General features: G+C 47.6%; 1 protein-coding gene across 1 annotated transcript; it reads right to left on the bottom strand.

Moving 5' to 3' along the window:
- Window positions 1-248: 248 nt before the first annotated feature.
- On the bottom strand, window positions 249-4,831 carry CCDC182 (coiled-coil domain containing 182). The gene is made up of 2 exons (XM_077970990.1): window positions 2,708-4,831; window positions 249-2,654 (listed from the first exon to the last, which is right to left on the bottom strand). Exon 2 carries the CDS (start codon window positions 2,265-2,267, stop codon window positions 1,806-1,808), a length of 462 nt encoding a protein of 153 aa, XP_077827116.1. The 5' UTR covers window positions 2,268-2,654; window positions 2,708-4,831; the 3' UTR covers window positions 249-1,805.
- Window positions 4,832-20,306: the final 15,475 nt, after the last annotated feature.

The following is a 20,306-nucleotide window of genomic DNA, read 5'->3' as shown; positions in this document are numbered from 1 at the left end:
AACAAAAAAAAACAAAAAAAAAAAACAAAAAAAACAGCAGCTGGGCTCAGTGGCTCATTCCTGTAATCCCAGTACTTTGGGAGCCCGAGGTGGGTGATCACCTGAGGTCAGGAGTTTGAGACCAGCCTGACCAATATGGTGAAACTCCAACTCTACTAAAAATACAAAAATTAGCTGGGCATGGTGGCATGCGCCTGTAGTCCCAGCTACTCGGGAGGTTGAGACAGGAGAATTGCTTGAACCTGGGAGGTGAAGCTTGCAGTGAGCCAAGATCACGCCATTGCACTCCAGCGCTCCAGGCTGGGCGACAGAGAGAGACTCCATCTCAAACAAACAAACAAACAACAACAACAACAACAAAACTGCCTAAAGTTAGAGTAGGGATGCAACCCTTCGTGGTAGATGGCTATTGGATGGGTATTACAATTAACCACGGGTCACAGGGTCCTTTTGGGAAGTGCAGCTTAGAAGTTCCAGATGTTCAAATCTTATCTGGGGAGATTCTATGACAGAAGAAAGAGGGAGGATGAGACTGCCACAGAAGATCAGATGATATGGAATCTGCTGTAAGCTCAGAGCTGGAAAGACAGACCTGACTCTGTCCAGGGACTGCCTCTCATCTCCAGGCACCTCACTTCTGCTGTTTAGAGGAGAATCCCTGCTGCATGGCAGCATTTGGGCCGCCAGAGAGAAGATATGTGAATTGATGAAATAGAAGACTAATTGGAAATAAAAGGTATAGTGTCAGCTAATGAACTCCCAAATCACCCATGTGATAGCCTCAGCCTTCCAGAACACGTCCATGAACAGCCTAAAGTGGTTCCAAAACTGGGGAGCAGAGAGGGGCGCAGCAGGAGGCAAATGAGCACAGCTGACCTGGACTTAAACCATGGCCCTGCCACTTACTGGGGTGCAGACCTTGGGTACTGGACTTGCCTTCCTGTGGCCAGTCTCCCAGTGTGAACCATGCAAAATCAACATTCACCTCCAATGAGTGCCTATGGAAGTAAGTGGGATGGTATGTCTGTATTGCCTGATAAATGGCCAGGCATTGTGACAACAATTCCTGCTCCACGGATCAAACACAGAAATCAGTTTCCCCACTTCCTAGTCCCATCTCAGAGGTGTTGCATTATCGGTCACTAAAGCTCAGCGAGTTCCACCCACACAGTCCTAATAAGCTCTGTCATTCTGATTGGCCAGTCTGCAGGAAAGGAAGTAGAGGTAGAAAGACACAGCAAAGAAAAGTGAGATGTGACAGTCTAACAGTGAAGGGAGACAGAAAGACCATACAGGCAAGGGTTAGAATACTAAAAACAGAGCAATCTGGGGTAGTGTTAGTGCACGGGCAAGCAGTCTGAACCCTCTGGGGAGATCATGAGTTACATGACATGGTATCAGTTGACCACACATTAAGTCTCAAATTATGAGAGCCTTGAATCATTCAAAAAAAAAAAAAAAGGTGAATCTGTTCAGCACAATCAGTTTAAGAATATACTGTACAAAAAAAAAAGTATACATTGAGCAATAGTACCATTACAAACAGGAAAACAGTTCAAGTGAAAGTTACAGGGGCCTGACTTAGTAGTGGGGTGCCTCCTTCCTTGAGAGTGCTGGATAAATGGAATTTCACCAAAAAAACATATTGAAGTCTTTTTGCCTCTCAGCAAGGTGTTATTTAGGTAGAAGGGAAGCAATGGAAATGAGAAAAGGAAAGCAAGCGGGTAGGGACTTGGGGTTTGTCCTTCCATTTAAAAAAAAAAAAAATCATCTACTTGGTGCTTGGCTAGTGCTACCCACAAGGCTCAGTCAGCCTGGCTCTTCTTAGTGGTACGCAGGGCGTCGCGGCCCCTGTCCAGCAGCAGGTCCTCCAGCCGCTTGCAATGCTCCCGGAGCTGTTTCTCCCGTGGCAGCAGGAAAGTGAGAACCTTGTTGCGCACGATGCCACGGTCCTCCTCCTCCCTTAGCCGCTGCCTCACACGAGCCGCCTGCTCCTCCTGCTGCACCAGGGCACCATTCATCTCGCAGAAGGAGTCCTCAAGGTAATGGATGGACTTCAATGTCTCTTTCTTAAAGTCTTCCAGCTCCCGTTGCACCCCAGCCACCTTCTGCTGCAGGATCTCCAAGTCGGCAGGTGGCGGGAGGCAGGAGGGCCATGACTGGGACAGGGAAAAGTCTCCAGACTGGAGGCCACTCTCTACCATTTTCTTCCCCTGTAAAGTATTCACCGTCATGAGAATGGACCCAGCCTGGTAGAGGGATTCCATTGTCTCTCTTCTACGTTGGACAAAGAGAGGAAGCCAAGAGACCAGCCAGGTCAATAAATATTTTTGGCTAGAGACACGATCATTCGGAGTGGAGAAACCCTAGAATTGTGACATCAGGGCCCCTTCAACCAACCAGAAAGAAAGCCACAATCCATTCATTTGCATATTGTAGCTTCCTTGCTTGGTTACCTAGAGCTTTGTCTGTTTATCTGACCAAGTTGCCTTCCTGAGATATGGATCCTTAACTCATCACCCTTCCAGAACCAGAACTCAGGTTCTTCTTTAACCTGAGGAACAAACCAAGTCCCAGAGCAGGGAAGTACATTGGCCAGAGCAAGGCAAGCCAGGCCAGGCTCACTGGCTGCCAGGACTGGGTAGTCTCCCACACTGGCAAGGGACCTGCATGGTCTTGGACTGGTCTCTGGGCTTTAGTACCTTACTAGTAAAACAAAGACATTGTAAGAAATGATACCTAATCCCACTTGTAGCTCTAAAATGCTAAAAAAGTAATCTCTTATTCCAAATCCATACTCCTATAATGATGCCAGAATTCCAGATAATCTTAGAAATTGTGAGAAATGTACTTAGATTTTGATGTGTGGTCCACAGCAATGGCTGATTCAGTAGATGCAGGGTAAAAATGAGTTAGTCATATTTATCCAATAAATACTAAGTGCTCACTACACACTAGGATTAGGGAGCAAGTGAGTGCATGGTCCTCCAACATACCTGAATGTTGACAAATATGAGAAAAAACACGTAGAAAGATAATTCTTGTACTTTTTACCTGATAATTAGAACAAAGGAAAATACTTCAGCTAATCTACATTTGGTTTTGGTTTAGTCAGGAACAAACCTTCATCTTGCACATCTCAGTCTCTTGCTTAGACCTTTCTCCTGGGCTCCAAATCTAAATGTCTCCCCAACAATGGGCCTCCAATTCAAACCATCCAAAACTGAATCGGTGATCTCTTCACCCAAATCAGTTCCTGTTCCAGTGTTGCTGTCAGATTAATGACAGCAACCCAGAACAGCACCCACACCAGAGCCCACATAAGACAACTGGTGCTGTGATGCTAAAATTTGTCCCCTCCCAAACTCATGTTGCAATTTAATTGCCATTGTAACAGGATTACGAGGAAGGACCTTTAAGAGACGATTAGGCTACCCTTTAAGAGATAAATGGATTAATGCTGTTATCTTGGGAGCAGGTTTCTTATAAGTGGATAAGTTCAGCCCCTTTATGTCTCTCTCTCACCCTCTCTTTGCCCTTCTACCATGTGGTGTCTTCTGCTGTGGAATGACACAGCAAGAAGGCCCTTGCCAGATGCCAGCATTTTGATTTCAGACTTCCTAGCCTCCAGAACTGTAAGGAAATACATTTCTGTTCTTTATAAATTACCCAGCCTCCAATATTTTACTATAGCAGCACACAATAGACTAAGAAACCTAGGCTCAACCTAGACCCTTCCATGTCAAAGTGGCCCTAAGTCCTATTCAATCTACTATTGCCAAGCACTCTAGCATCAAACCACCTGGGTTGGAGTCCCAGCTCCACTTATAAGCTACCTATCTTTGGCAGATTACCCCATCTCCCTGAGCCTCAATCTTCTTATCTATAAAGTAGGAATACTAATTTAGTGGTGTGCAGTTCTATGGGGAAAAGTGAATAAAACTCTGACATCTATTAATAGCTGTTGCCAATTTCCATGGCGTAAATACTCCCACCATGGCCAATTTCAAGCTACCAACATGATGTCACTGGGAAGAGATGCACAAAATCAGCTCTCATGAGCCTCTGCAAGCTGACTCTTGCACCACAGGGCCTGTGATGAGGGCAGCTGCCTCCTCTGAGATGCACATTAACCTATCCAGGGAGCCTTGCAGTAGGCATCAGAGAGGGCATTTTGCAGGGAGGTTCAAGGCTAAACTAAGGTGAAATTTTCTGGGGGATTTTGTGGGGCTTTTTTAGCATAATAAAGTATCAAGCAATAAGGTGAAATTTTAAATGGCAAGATGAAAAAAGCAACTTCGATTATTGAGACAGAATGGTGGAAAGAGCATTTTTCTAGGAGTCAGGAGATCTGGAGACTGGAATTGCTGTGTGACCCTAGGTCAATCACCTTCCCTCTCGGAACCTATTCCTTCCACCATAATGTGAGAAGGCAGGATTTGGCTGTTCTGACGTCTCTGATGTTTGAAGAATCCACATAGTCCTTCAGTTAAACCTCTCTTGAGGCACTTACAATCTTCTCCCTCTTTTTGTGACTTAGGACTTTGTCCTTCCAGGTCCCTGATGGCACAGTAAACTCCATGAGGCCAGGGATCATGAGTTTCTTACCCTGTGTACCCTCAAGCATCCTGCCTGGTGCCCTGCATATACTGGCACTCAGAGAACTAGATGAAATAAAACTTATTTTCACAGGTGGCTGTCAAATCCCGGGCACCCCTGGCTTTCCCGCTGACATGATGACACCTACTGGTCTTAGCAAAAACAGCAACCTCTTGATTCCACTACCTAAGAGAGCTAGATGGGGATTGAGGAGCTGCTAAAAACAGCATGTGATCTTGTGGTGTATTTAATTAAGGGAGTATGTGCATGTTGGGCATATAATAGATTCTCAATAAATATTTTTTGAATCAGCAAAAGGGCAGTCTCTATCATTCTCTGAGTGCTTTTCTGTTTCTCTCTCTCTCTCTTTTATTTTCTGCCACTTTTTCTCTGCCTCCCACGGGGAATGGTGGAAGTCGTAACCAGATCTGTGAAAGAAAAGTAGTAAAAGGCGTGTGGAATAGCATTTTCTCCACTTGCCTGGTGTTTATTTTTAAATGACATTGCAGTTTGCTTCTCAGAACCAGAGGGGAGGACGGTATTTCCACAAGAGCACAGCAGAAGCTAGAAGTGAGTGAGTGCTGTCAGGAGAAGACCCCAGGCTTGGTGGCCTCCCGAGCCTTCAGGGCAGCATCCTCAACAGGGCAACTTGATATACACATTCTCTTGAACGTTCTCCTCCTAGAAATTTCATAGTCAAGGACTATGCCTTTCTCACAAAATTTCCTTCCATATAAACTAGGAAACTAAGAAGCCAATCACTTTGTTCCCTTAAAGTTCTCAAGGAAAAGGAGTTCTAACATCTCCGGGCCTTGAACCCACTGTCAGATGAGTTTCTCTGTCCCTGGCCTATTTCAGTGGTTACAGCCTCCTCATGTCTCAGGATGATGGGGGACAAGCGGGGCACCTCAGCCCCGCAGAGATCCCAGTCCCGCCCTTGAGAATCAGATTAAACCTGAATGGGATGGGACTCAATAGTGGGCATGTTCTAATAGTTCCCCAGGTTGGGCATCACTGGGTCTGAGCACCATTCCTGTGGGACCCTGCCCATGGCTTGCCAGTGAGAGCCGGATGGTTTCCCCAGGACCCCACCCCATCATATGCCTTCATCTGTCTCTGCAAATGAAATAAGCCTTGGTCCTTTTGGGGACTGGGAAAAAGGACATGACATAGAGGCCCTCCTTCTTCGTGTACCTTTTTTAAAGGGAGGAAAATGCTCAGAAGCTAGAAGCTCCTCACATCCCATGAGTTAGAGCCACATTCCTGGGCCCCTTCTAACTGCATCACTGACTAGAGGCGTGGGGCTCCCACAGTTGGCTGAGGCCAATCACAGGCCCCTTCCTGGGACTGGGGCTGGGTCAGGCCTCCCTGAAACACAAGCCTCCCATACCAGAACCAAATTGGGGTTCTGTTCTCAAGCAAGAAAGGCAGAGGAAGAGGATGGGCAACCAACTGTGTCTTCCACCAAGAGTAATTAGACCTAAAAAGACTCGGTGAAAGAACCATGCAAAATCCTCTGAAATGAACTACTAATGGGAGCTTCCAGGCAGAGTGGGAAGCAGTCTTCTGGGAGTCTCTTAAAACTGGTTTATCTAGGCCAGGCGCGGTGGCTCACGCCTGTAATCCCAGCACTTTGAGCGGCGAAGGTGGGCAGATCACGAGGTCAGGAGATCAAGACCATGCTGGCTAACACGGTGAAACCCCACCTCTACTAAAAATACAAAAAATTAGCCAGGCGTGGTGGCGCACCTGTAGTCCCAGCTACTCGGGCAGCTGAGGCAGGAGAATGGCATGAACCTGGGAGGTGGAGCTTGCAGTGAGCCGAGGTTGCGCCACTGCGCTCCAGCCTGGACGAGAGAGTGAGATTCCACCTCAAAAAACAAAACAAAAAAAACACTGGTCTATCTCTCCCCATCCCCAAGAAAAAAAAAAATCATTAAACACACACACACACACACACACACACAAAACGGAACTCAGAACTCAGAGCAATCTGTCCAAACCCCAAAGAACATGTGATTGGATATTTCTAAAAGAGAGAGGACAGCTGTTGGCCCTATTTAGCCACTCTTTTCCCAGAATCCCTTGACCTGGTGCCTCCTATGGCCTGGGCAAGGATACTGCGATACAATCAGTGTCTTCTCAGATGCCCCCATAAAAATGTCTTCCATTCATCCTTCCATTCATTCATCCATCCATCCATTATTCCATTCATCCACCCATCTATCCAGCTATCCAGCCAGGCTTCCATCCATCTATCCATCTATTCAACCAGCCAGCCTTCCACCTGTCCATTCATTCATCCATCCATTCACTCATCTATCCAGCTATCCATCCCGCCTTCCATCCATCTATCCATCCAGCCAGGCTTCCACCTGTCCATTCATTCATCCATCCACTCATTCAATGATAATCATTGAGTACCTACCCTGTGTAGACAGAGCCACGCAACTGAAATTCAAGAGAACAAACAAGACAGAAAAAACTCCTGCTCTCAAGCAGGCAGCATTTTGATGGAAGGAGACCAGTAAAGTAAGCAATCAACAAATAAGATGATTTGGGTTGGTGCTAAATCTCTGAAGGAAATAAGCAGTGGAAGGTGATAGCCTGTCGGGTGGGGGTGGGCTCAGGGAGTGCCTTTGTCGGGGTTAGGGAGTGGGCAGCATTTGGGGCAAGACAGGAAGGAGGAGGAGACCTGGGGATAATATTCAGGAAGGAAGTGCAAGTGGAAAGGCCTGGGGCAGGAAGAGGCTCGAAGAGCCCAGAGGAGGCCTGTGTGGCTGGTGGCAATGGGAAGCAGTGAGAGGAGGTCAGGAGGGGCTGGACCGTGCAGCAACCTAGCTGGGGGAGGCAGGAGTGGTATCCCCAGTGTTATGAGGGCTATCCAGGGCTGCTCCAGCTGTGCACAGTTTCCACCTCTGCAGCTGGTATTCCAGTCAGGGGAATGGGGACAAGTCTGGGATGGGGGGTGGGGACCAGGGTCAAGAACAAAACATGGTGCTGTTCTCTATGATTAATTAATCCAGCACCAGAGCCCCGAGGCGCGGTGCTAAAAATACCTGCTTCCCTCTGAGATGCGGCAGCTGCCACCCAGCAACTTTTACCCATGCCATTTGTCATAATTTGACACTGCTAAGGAGTGTCCACAGGGCTGTGTGTCTGCAAGAATCGGACTCATCCGCAGCCCACTAGCCAGCTGGTCCTCGGAAACCATCCATGGCGCTGTCCTACCTTCGCTCTCCTCCCATCCCTGAGCCCAGCCAATGTGCCTGCCACCTGCCACCGCCTGCCGGTTTGCCGCTCCTCCTGGAACCGAGCGGACCACCTCCAGAGGTGGGAGCCAAAGCTTCCTCGAGAGCAGGAGGAGCGCATCGCTGGATGCCATGTTTCACACTCTGCAACTCTGCAACTCGGATTAGAGCCATCCATCAGAGGCCCTGCCAGCCCAGGGCGGCACTTTAATTAAAATATGTAAAACATCCTGGTGGGAGTGGAGCTGAAGACACAGGAGCAGGCCTTGGACAGAAGCTGGCCCTTCTCCAGCCTGGGAGGGCTAGGGCTGTGCCAGCAAGGCCCTCCGAAGCAGTCTGGGGGAGTGGTGGGGTCTAAAATGCACCAGCAGCCACTCCACTGAGCACAGAACTTAGCCAGGGCAAGAACATTTGCTTGAAAGAAAGCCACACCAGGTCCCCGGGCCAGCACAGTGACCCTAAGAGTATGTTGGGAAGGACTTGGCATCACACCAGTTGTCAGTCTTAGGGGTTGGAATGTTCTATCCCCACTCCCAATTTTCTAAAGGACACATTGTGACGCTGATACCTGGACATTTACACAAACTCTTTAGCAAATCCATTTCCATTTTCCAGACGAATCAACTCCCCAAGTTCACTCTTTGTTCAGACTTTGCTTTCTATGTTGAGAGGAAGAGTGGCAGCGGCTGCATTGTTGAGGGCAAGGGTGTGCAACTGTTTTGCACGGTTTGCGCAAAATCAGAAGAAAACGTCTAGGCCAATTTTTTCAATCCAACTTTTAAAAATCACGAGATGCAATATTTAAAAATTGTTTTAAGCATCCTTTAATTTTTTTCCCCCAATGATTGAAGGACTTTGTGATTGTTATTGAAACATCAGAACCTGAAGAGGTATAGTATGCTGCAGTCTGACTCTGCACTTTGGGCCTGCAGCACATTTTCTGGCCAATGACATAGATTGTGTGTAGTGCTGAGGGATTTGGAGTTGGGGAGGCAAATTGGACTCTGAGCCCAGCCAGAGACCGGGGACAAAGAGCCCCATTAGGAGTTCCTGGTTCTGGTAGAGCAAGGGGTCGGGGGGCTATTTGGAAGCCCGTCTCAGTGGGGAGAAGAGGCATTGCTGCAGGAGGCAATGGGTACCAATTCTCCCTCCACTCCCAGCCCTCCGAAGCACAGCAGGGTGAGGAGAGATGCCCACGGGCTCTAAAATAAACCTGCACACAGACAAGCTACTGCTCCCATCAGCCTGCACCCCTCCAACCAGGGACAACTTCCACAGGGCAGAGCCAGAGCCACTGTCTGCATGTGGGGGTGTCAGGCTGAATTACGTGAGCTTAAAAACCAAATCCCCTCCTTCCTGGGTTACTTAACTGTCTGCCTGGCAAGGCTGGGAGATTACTGGTGACAGACACCAGGGCCTGCCTGGCTGCTCCAGACAGAGAAGCTTTGATCACCTGGAAAACTCCAGACACCAAGCCTCCTAATGATGAGTAATGAGCTCAAACCATCGGAAAGTTACCCAGCACCATGCGCTGGGGACATGCACAGCTTCCACAGAAGCCTGGGCTGGGGAGCCAGTGCACAGTCATCTAGTGTCCTAAGACAGAGTTTGACCCCGACTCCCATGCCCACCCCAGCCCCACCCAGAGTCTTGCCAGCTTGTTGATAAGGCAGGGAAGATTCTAAGCTCTGGGCACTTGTCTGTTCCAAGGGTTGATCTGGGGTCTAGAGGCCAGAATTTATCTTTAAATTCAAGAATTCAGCCTCCTTATTTGTTCATTCATTCATTCATTCACTCATTCACGTATTCAACACACATTTATTGAATGACTAAGATAAGCCAGGCATAGTGCTGAATGCTTAGGATAGAAGACACTCAAATGAGGCTCCTGTACTGAGGAGATTTGCCATCTCGCATGGAGATAACCTGCAAGTCCAGCATCACAACACTCTGTGATAAGGAGCCTGACAGACTTGGCTACAGGGAGTTAAGATGGCCCAGAGGAGGGGTTCTAAATTAGAGTGTCCCTTCCTTCTGGCAGTGAGGATAGGAGCAGGATGGGATGGAATTCAAATATTCTGGGTCTTTCTAGGCTGGGATCCTAGGCCTAGGTCCTTCCAAGCTATGTGAGCCTGTGAGAATACCCAGGCTCAAGCTGTACCTGCATCACTTCATCTGGGATTTCCTCCTGCTCTGATGTCTGCTGGAAATATGTCAACCTTGAGTCCCCCTTTTGGCTTCATGGTAACTAAAGCCCATTGAGTCTCAAACTTTGACATGCATTAGAATCACCTTGGGAGAGTGTTAAAATACCATTTTTAAGTTCTCAGCCCCACTCCCAAGAGTTTCTAATTCAGAAGGCCTTGGGAGACTGAAATTAGGGTGATCAACCATCTTTTTTTTTTTTAATAGACAGGGTCTCACTACATTACCCAGGCTGGTCTCGAACTCCTGGGCTCAAACAATCCTCATGCTTCGGCCTCTCAAAGTGCTAGGATTACAGGTGTGAGCCACTGCACCTAGCCGATCAACCATCTTGATTTACCCAGAATTAACATATTTTCCCAGATATGAGACTTTCCATTTTAAAACTGGGACAGTCCCAGGAAAACTGGACAGGTTGGTCACCCTAGCTAGGGCAGACACTGTTCATCCCTGCCCAGTGGCATTCCTTTCTTCCTTGAATTATAGAATCTCAATTTTGATGAGGCAGTAACATGCTTAGGGAAGGTGAGCCTTCACCCAGACCCAGGTGGTAAACCTGGGTGCATTCAGTATTTCCATTCCCTTTTGCCATTGGTTTACTTAAGGTAGGCCTGTGATTCACTTCTGGCCAATAAGTTGTAAAAAGAAAACTTATGGAAAGGATACTGAAGTTTAGAAGTGGGACAGAGAGGGAGGGAGGGAGGGAGAAGGAGAGATGCCTGCTCTTTCTTCTGCCTTGGATGCAGTTGTGTGACAACATGATGATTGGAACTGTGGCAGCCATTTTGCAATCATGAGGAAAACCTAAGGATGAAAATTCAGTTGGGCTAAGGACAAACAACTAGAAAGATAAAAAGAACCTCCACTGTTTAATAATATCATTGATACTCTATACCAAACCTGAAATTACCTACCTCCAATAGAGTTGATATGTGATTAAATGTCTTTCTTCATCAAACAACTGTTGTCTGATATTCTGTCAATTTTCTGCCATACACATCATGATTAATACAAAGGGCCTAGAAATCAGTATTTTTAATGAGATCCCCAAAATCATTCTGATGCCCTCCATCGATCTAGCTAATCCAGTGATTCTCAAAATATGGTCTTCAGACATGCAGCATCAGCATCCCCTGGGAACTTGCTGGAAATGCACATTCTCAGGCCCCTCTTAGACCTTCTGAATTAGAAACTCTGGGAGTTTCCAGGGCCCATCAGTCTGTATTTTAACAAGCCCTCCAGAGGATTCTGATAATTGCCAAAGTTTAAGAATCATTGAGCTAATCAATACCTGAGACTCTGAATAATATCAGACCTGAGAAACTTCTGGATGGAACTTTTCATCTTAATCCAGGTCTCAGTTGCTTCTTTATATTGCTTGGGAAATAAAGCAGGATGTCTTCTCACCTTCTGTGATTTTTCTCCTTCCTCCTCAGGTAATCTTGCATTAGTTGGATGCTTTGACCAGATTTCCTGGCCCGTGTTATTTAACAGCATGTAGTGACTGGGGAGGGAGGCAGTTCTCTGCAGTCAGGCCTGGCCAGGGCAGGAGGTAAACTTGGTCAACCCAACAGTTAAGGAGAGTGCATGGCAATGCCCCTGGCCCAGTAATTCTGGGTGAGTGTTTATACCCTTCACCAATTCATCAGACATTGCATTACATGGCAGCCAGCCTGGGAGGAGAAGAGGGGAGGCCCAGGCAGCTCCTTCTCTTCCTTCCTAGGGAAGCCTTGCCTTGGCTGGCCTTTTATACTTCAGGCAGTCCCCTACTTCTCAACATAATGAGTTACTCCAAACCCCGGTAGTAGTCTAAAGGCAAAAACTGAAAAACAGACTCCATGTTGCAAGGGGGATCCATTCTCAGTTCATTAAAAAAGGAAGTTACAGGCCGGACTCAGTGGCTGCTCACGCCTGTAATCCCAACACTTTGGGAGGCCAACGCGGGCGGATCACTTGAGGTTAGAAGCTCGAGACCAGACTAACCAACATGGAGAAATCCTGCCTCTACTGAAAATACAAAAAATTAGCCAGGCGTGGTGGTTCATGCCTATAATCCCAGCTACTAGGGAGGCCGAGGCAGGAGAATTGCTGGAACCCAGGAGGCAGAGGTTGTAGTGAGCCAAGATCGCACCATTGCACTCCTACCTGGGCAACAAGAACAAAACTCCATCTCAAAAAAAAAAAAAAAGGAAATGATAAAATCCCTAATTACATCTCTTCTTTGGAATATTTCTTCAAAAATAATTTTCGGTATTTCACATATGCTTCTGAATCTTCCTCTTTACAACTGAGCACGCTGTCAAAGGATCGTCCAATGAGCATCACATTGTGAATAATCATTTATTTTTTTAAAAATATAAATTATCACCCTTAAAGCATTTTCTTTGTGCCAGACACAGGGACTCCATATGCATCATGTTTTGAAGTCAAGAGTCACCAGCCCAGGCATGCCCGCCAAGGCTCACCTTTGTCCGGGTGAAATGAGGTTTATGAGTCGTATCATAGCAGCTTTATGTTGCCCATCTCCCACTCAAATGTATCAAATAAAGCCAAATGCCATAAAATATTCAAACACTTGCCCCACTTCTGTTGTGTGGTGCAAGCTGGCAAGACTGCCGACAAGGACCCACTGGCCTGCAGAGCCCCTGGGTAGCTGAGAGGGCGGTCCATCTGCTAAGGTTCTGAAAAAGTGAATTCAGCTTTCAATGGTTTTGAAGTGTGTTATCAGAAAGTGAGGGCTGTACCAAAGTTCTGCCTTGCCTCTCTAGTCAGGGGGTCTGTGGATCTCTGGCTCCCACTGCCATGAGTCTTGTCTTGGGCGCACCTTTCAGAGGGCCCCCTCCAGCCATCCTTGTTTACAGTCTACCAACAAGCAAGGCTGCTTCCAGGAGCAGGGCCCCCCGATGGTTGGGTCTTGCTCACACTCACAGGCGGACATACTTCCAGCTCCTGGGTGGTCACTGGCCTACACACTCCAGTGGTCGATCTAACTCATGATTCATACTTTTCTTGGCCATCATCATGTGGTCATTGTTATAATCAAGGCCTGGATGCCAAATGGTCCCTCTCATACAATAGTCGAGATAAGCAGTAAAGTCAGAAAAGGGCATTAAGTGGGGAAAAAAAAAAAAAACCATTTAAGGCTATGCGATGGCCATACTGTTAAGGGCAGGCAATTTGGAGAGTCAGTCTCAGAGCAAGGCAAAAAGACCCAACCACTGCCGAGCCTGACTTCGGTTTTGCATCCAAGCTGTGGGAGGCAAGCAGGCTGTCTCCTTCTCTCCTCCCACCCCCTGAATGTCCTCTGGTAGCCAGGTAGATGCCCACCTCATGCCCTTTTCCCTCTGGTTTCTGTGCTGGGAGCATCTCAGCTGCTTCCTGCTACAGAAACAGTTTTTTGCCATAAAGTCAGTTACTTCCCCTGATCCTAGACCCAGAGAATGAGGTAAAAAGCCCCAAGGAGGGCTTGTGAGCCTGGGTTTTTTTTCTTGTTTTTTTGCTTTTTTTTTGAGACAGAGTTTCGCTCTTGTTGCCCAGGCCAGAGTGCAATGGTGCGATCTCAGCTCACAGCAACCTTTGCCTCCCAGATTCAAGCGATTCTCTTGCCTCAGCCTCCGGAGTAGCTGGGATTATAAGCATGTGCCACCATGCTTGGCTAACTTTGTATTTTTAGTAGAGATGGGGTTTCTTCATGTTGGTCAGGCTGGTCCCAAACTCCTGACCTCAGGTGATCCGCCCACCTTGGCCTCCCAAAATGCTGGGATTACAGGCATGAGCCACTGCGCCCAGCCGAGTCTGGCTTTTAAAGCCTGCTTCATTTGATTCCTAGCACTGGGGTTGGGGAGGGGTCAAAGTGATCCCACCGGTTGAGGATGACAGGTCAGCAGAGGTTGGCCAAGGCTCCGGAGGTTGTTACTTTTCAGACACAGTGTTCCTGGGGGCAAATAAAAGGCTGGTCTTTGGGAGAGGTGTCAACTGCAAAACCCTGCTAGGCTAGGGTTCCGGTCAAAGCCCGCGAGCAGGCAGCGAGATGCTCAGGCTCCCTCCCCAAATACACCACCTACGGTTTACAAAGCCTTCAGGAATCAATCAATGGCTGCAGCATGCACCATTCTGTCTGAGCGGCTCCCTTTTCTCCCTCTGCTCTTGCCAGGGGAGGTCAGAGTTCACATCAAATGTCATTAATCTTCTTCCTGGGGGCTAGGGGCTTATTGGACAGTCCTATTAATCAGAGGCCTATCGTACCCACAGCCTGGCTGGGTCGCCATTGTCCTGCTCCTCACCTATCATAGAAAGATTAGATTATCAGTGACAACTGAGACACCCTTTGAGTCACAGGAAAGCTGGAGATTGGAGTTGCTTTTATTTTTTTTAATATATCCTCCTGATTTGAGGATGAGCTGTTTCTTGTCTTGTCACACTGCATCCTTTTCTTCAAAGGATCAGCTTTAAGAATCCAATTTGTCAAACTGGACAATCACTGGCAAATCCATAAAAAAAAAAAAAACCCTCGGTGACTCTATCAAAAAAGGTAAAATAAAGCAGAAGGTTTTAAATGGGGCCTGAAAGCATTAGAAAATAAGTTGCATTTGACAACAATTAATCTCTGAAAAGCAGGGGCTTTGTACAAAGGAACAGACAGAAATGTGTCCAAAGCGGGTTCTGGGGATCCACACAACGGGGATCTGTCCATTCCCTGTGCGCCCATCCCTCTTCCAGAGTGGAGTCCGGTGGAGACCTGGGGCTGCAAAAGCATGAGAGACCAACCTTCCGAGCTTCCCCCTCACTCTCTACCAACCAGTGTCAACAGCTGCAGCAACAACAAAACAGAACGGAATGAAAAAACACCAGGACAGAGCAGCGCAAAGACCTCAGCCCTCCGGGTCTCCCGATTGTGTGACAGACTCAGACAGTCACCCATCAGGTACCGAGCCCACCAGTAGAGGCCCTGTGGGGGTCATAAGTGAAGGGGACACTTCTAATTCCTTTGAAGTGTAGAGACCACGGGGAGCACATGAAACGCCTAAGTCAACTTAGATGGGACCAGGGCCTTGGAGACCGTGGTCTCCGGGGCTACAAATGGAGATGCCTCAAGGGCCCAGGAAGGAATGTAAACCAGGGAAGCAGGCTGTGGGAAACCCGCTGGGAGCAGTGAGGAGTCCAGCAAGAGAGTGCTCCGCACAAGCCTGCCTGCAGGGGTGCAATGACCCCGTTCCCTCTCACCACACTGTGGGAAGGGGAGCTCCAATCCCCCAGATCTTTCCAGTTCCATGAGATTCCGGAGACTCAGGTTTTTATGTTAATACTCTGTATTTTAGGCCGGGCGCAGTGGCTCACACCTGTAATCCCAGCACTTTGGGAGGCAGAGGAGGGTGGATCACAAGCTCAGGAGTTTGAGACCAGCCTGCCCAACACAGTGAAACCCCGTCTCTACTAAAAATACAAAAGATTACCCGGGCATGGTGGCGGGCACCTGTAATCCCAGCTACTCAGGAGGCTGAGGCAGGGGAGTGGCTTGAACCTGGAAGGCGGAGGTTGCAGTGAGACGAGATTGTGCCATTGCACTCCAGCCTGGGTGACAGAGTGAGACTCCGTCTCAAAAAAAAAAAAAAAAATTCTGTATTTTAATCATTGGCAACATATTCCAAAAAAAATTTTTTTTAATCACTGGGCATACTAAATAAAACCCATAGGCAGGTCCAGTTTGGCCCCAGGCCTGGGATTGGTGCCTGTTGGAATCCACCTGCCTTGGTGCCAGTAAGGACCAGGAGGCCCAGAGAGGCTGGTAACTGCAAAGATCACACATCTGGCAGGGCCAGTGCAAGAGCCTGATTTAGACTCCCAGCCCAGTGCTCTCTGCTCCAGATCTGAATATGGAAGCACATATGCGACCAATTATTATGAATAGATAAGCTCATTGGAGGGCAACGAAAGGGCTAAGAATGAAGAGAAGAACCTTGATTTCACACCTTCACTGTGAAAGCAGAGAAGAGACTAAATTGGACAAGACTCGAGTGATTATTGCTGTACCTTTGATATCATAAGCATTTAATTTTTCTACCTAAAAAAAACTAGCCCTGGGTGCTTCTCTATGTGGGTGCTATAGCGGCCTGGGGCAGGCGGACAGGAAGGGCTGCTCTGTGGCCCTCCAGTTATGCTGTGGGCTGCCGGCTCTGTAGACGTGTGTTACCCACTTGGCCATAGCCAAACACTGGAGCTGGGGAGCCAAACTACCTTTTCAAATCCACTCTCTGCCACTTAGTAGCTATGTGACTTCAGACAAGTTACTCAACTTCTCTGGGCTTTAGTTTTCTCATTCAGAAATGGGGATAATAATATCTACCTCAGAAGATTGTTCTGAAGATTAAAAGTAGCATAGAACGAGTAAGTTGTGATTGTGCCATTGTACTCTAGCCTGGACAACAGAGCAAGATCCCATCTCTAAAAAAATAATAATAAATAAAAGTAGCATAAAACAGAGCCTGTCCCAGGGCAAGTGTTCTATAAATTATTGTTGTTATATAATATAATCATGTATTATACCATCTTCAAAAGTGCCTGGTTTTTGAGACACAACATTATAGGAAGCTGAGTCTGGGAGGAACCTCAGAAACCATTCCTAGTTTGATTATTCAAGAGAGGAAAAAAAAAGAAAAGCCGGGGTCCCAAGATACAAAATAGTTTAATTTCTGTAGCAGGCACATGTGAAAATCTCTGCATTCCTACAAAGACAGTTCACTTTTTTTTTTTGAAACAGAGTCTCACTCTGTAACCCAAGATGGAGTGCAGTGGCACGATCTCGGCTCACTGCACACAACCTCCGCCTCCCAAGCTCAAGCGATTCTCATGCCTCAGCCTCCCGAGTAGCTTGGACTACAGGTGCGCCACCACCCCTGGCTAATTTTTTGTATTTTAGTAGAGACGGGGTTTCACCATGTTGACCAGGGTGGTCTCGAACTCCTGAGCTCAGACAATCTGCCCGCCTCAGCCTTCCAAAGTGCTGGAATTACAGGCGATAGTTCACTTTTAACCATTTGCATAGCCCTATGCCAACCATTTTGTTTTCCTGCCATAACCCCATTGGAAATAAGGAAAGTTTCTACTACAAATATATTTAAAAGCAAAGCCATACAAGCCTTCAGACTCCCAAATATTCCAGCAATGTCAGCATAGCCAACACTGCATAATGTCCACTGCTGTGCTCATTAAAGAAAGATTTGTGAGATGACTCAGGGCTGTATTGTCCACTGCAAGTGTATGACCAGCTTCATTTTCAAAAATCATCGTTCCCCAAGGTAGTTTGTGATCATTAGTGAAAGGCTGAGCCTCAAAGCAATTTCGATGTTTTGAGAAAGATGCTGTATGTCTTTCCATACTGGCTTGATGCATTAAGGTCAAACCAGTTGATCGTTTGTGAAAATTGAACACTTGAACATGTTAACTGTTGACAAACCTTGACAGGTATCATGTCTGCCTTTATTAGGAGATTAATTAAAGGCTGCTGGAGGTGGTGGCACTGTGTGAAAAGCCTAGATTTGGTGATAGATAGATTTGGGGATAGATCCTGACTCCTTACTTGGCTTTAAGGCCTTGGGCTAGTTTCTTAAACTCTCTGGGTCTCCATTTATTTGTGTGGGAAATGGGGTAATAAAACCTGCTTCATAGACTTTGTGAGAATTAAACACAAAGAAAAAACGTATGTGCTCAGGAAATGTGAGATAGCCTCCCAGCCCGCCGCATCCCCTCTAGAAAGATGAGGCGAGTGTTCATCTGTGGACGGGCATTCACCGTGGGGCTCTTGTACGGAGCCCCTTGCTAACTGCTGGGATGAATCAACTCAAAGCCAAATTTAGGTTGATGTCAAATGAGAGGGGAGAACAATGAACACATCATGCTTTATGCTTCTGTTTAGGCTTCTGATCTAAAGACCAATTGTTGAGTTATTTAAATAAGAGTCTGCACCCTCTTTGGAGGTGATGTGGCATCTGAAGTCAGAGTTCTGGCTGAGTTTCAGTCTAAGCACACTATTTTTGATTTACTGACCTTTCTGCAACCTTTCACCATCCTGAAGCAATCTGAGAGAAGAATTGTGAGGTATCTCCCTGAGCACCAATGTGGGGTGAGGTACTGGCCCTAAGAGGATATTGAGAAGGCACATCCCATGCAGGAGACCTCTGGCCTATCCTTCAGCTCTCGGGAAGTTCCCCAAGGGTGGATGACTATCTACCTTGGGTGTTCAAAGTGAATGACACCACTGCCAAATAAAAACTGAGGGAGTAGGGGGCCTGGAGTCTGAAGCCTGAACTAGAGCTAACGATGACAGCCAACATTCATTGAGCTTTCACTCTGAGCTAAGCATGAGGCTTGAAGCTTTCTTTTTTCTTTTTCTTTTTTTTTTTTTTTTTTTTGAGATGGAGTCTCTGTTGCTCAGGCTGGAGTGCAGTGCTACAATCCGGGCTTACCACAAACTCTGCTTCCCGGGTTTAAGCAATTCTCCTGCCTCAGCCTCCTGAGTAGCTGGGATTACAGGTACGCACCATCACAGCCCGCTAATTTTTATATTTTTAGTACAGACGAGGTTTCACCATGTTGGTAAGGCTAGTCTTGAACTCGTGACCTCAGGTAATCCACCCGGCTTGGCCTCCCAAAGTGCTGGGATTATAGGCGTGAGCCACTGCACCTGGCTGATGCTTGAAGCTTTAAACCCTGTATTGCATCCAAGCTTCCTATCAGCCCTATGAGGTAGATATGATTAGTGTCATAACTGAAAATACTGAGAAGTTACACCTGTTGCCCAAAAGCCACGTGGCTCTCACCGAGCAGGGTGGGAGCTACGTACGAGTGACGCCCACACCCTTACCTGCTGGTCACACAGTTTCCCCAAACACATTGATTCCTTCAGTGCTCCCACAAGAGAATCCCAGCAGCCACACCTGCACCTCATCCCACCTTAGGGCAAAACTCCCCTTCTGCTTGGAAAAGACACATGATAGGCAGGGGCCTACACTTTCCACCAGGGGTCCTTTCTCTGCACACTGGGACTCCAGAGGTTACCTGGGCCTGGGGTTTAACCCTGCAATACAGACACGCACACTCATGCACACACATGCACACGCGCACACACACACACACGCACGCACACAAATACAAAACCACAAGTAGAATTCCTAGCACCCTGCCCAGCCTGCAGGGGAGGGGCAGTGGCCTCTCTTTATCCTCACGACCCCTCCACCCCCAGCCCCCTACACCGGCATCCACCGATCTGCTCCCTGCTGGGCTGCTGGAGCTAAGGCGGGACAAGTTTGTCTTCCACCCGCTTCCAGGGCTGTGTCCTTGGCTCCCATGACCTTACAAAGGCTCTCACCAAAAGTGCTATTTAGGTTTAAGGGGCAAGAAGAAAAGAAAAGAAGAATAGCTGCAGCCTAAAATAAGTATTATTGGCAACCAGGAGAGAAACTCGGGGCTCGTAGAACCAAATGAAGAATTTGTAAGCTTTCAGCCACCTGAAATTGTGGCGCTTTCCCCACCCCACGCACTTAATAAGAGCTGACAGCCTGCATTGTTCTGCCACGACAAGGTACGCTGCAGCCCAGTGATAGGGCGAGAGCAGCAGGGGGACAAAGGCAGCACAGCCGAGGAGAGGCAGAGCGAGGGGTGAAACATAAAGACTGAGGGCTGGGGGGGTTTGACTCCTAATCAGGGGCCTGGCAAGAGAGCCTGGGAATGGCAGCCCACTGACGGTGGAGACCAGGAGCTCCAGATGGCTTTTTTGTCTCGATGCAATAAAAAATGTAATCTGACAGGCCCTGGGATGGGACTCAGAGAAACAAAAGTCTGCAGAGCGGGGAGCGGGAGTGGGCCGGGTTAAAGGTATCAGAGCCTGAGAAAGACAAAAAGAAGTGGCTGTCTCGTTGAGCAATTATGGGCTTTGCAAATGACATTTAATTCCAGAGGTGCACGCCAGGAACAAAGCCAGTTGTTTTCTGGTCTTGGCAGGGGTAGAGGAATTGGAAATACACTGGACATTTGGCCCTGGAAGAAATGTGATAACTTTGCCAATTACCCAAGGATGTGGGCTGTTTGTGTCCACACTTTTCTCCCCACCCCAAGTCATTAGGGGATGATATAAAGATACAGGGCTTCCTGGTACAATTTAATTGCTCATATACCGAAAAGTGATGAGCTCCATCGAATTGCACAGACATCCTGTAGATGTCTGCCAGCTGCCGTATTAATGTGGCTTCTCAGAGG

Source organism: Macaca mulatta, chromosome 16, assembly GCF_049350105.2.
Source record: "Macaca mulatta isolate MMU2019108-1 chromosome 16, T2T-MMU8v2.0, whole genome shotgun sequence".
NCBI lineage: Eukaryota > Metazoa > Chordata > Mammalia > Primates > Cercopithecidae > Macaca > Macaca mulatta.
This window is presented reverse-complemented; position numbering and strand designations above follow the sequence as displayed.

Bases quoted from the DNA above. Each gene is read 5' to 3' on its own strand.
- CCDC182 (XM_077970990.1), bottom strand. From the start codon at position 2,267: ATGGAATCCCTCTACCAGGCTGGGTCCATTCTCATGACGGTGAATACT.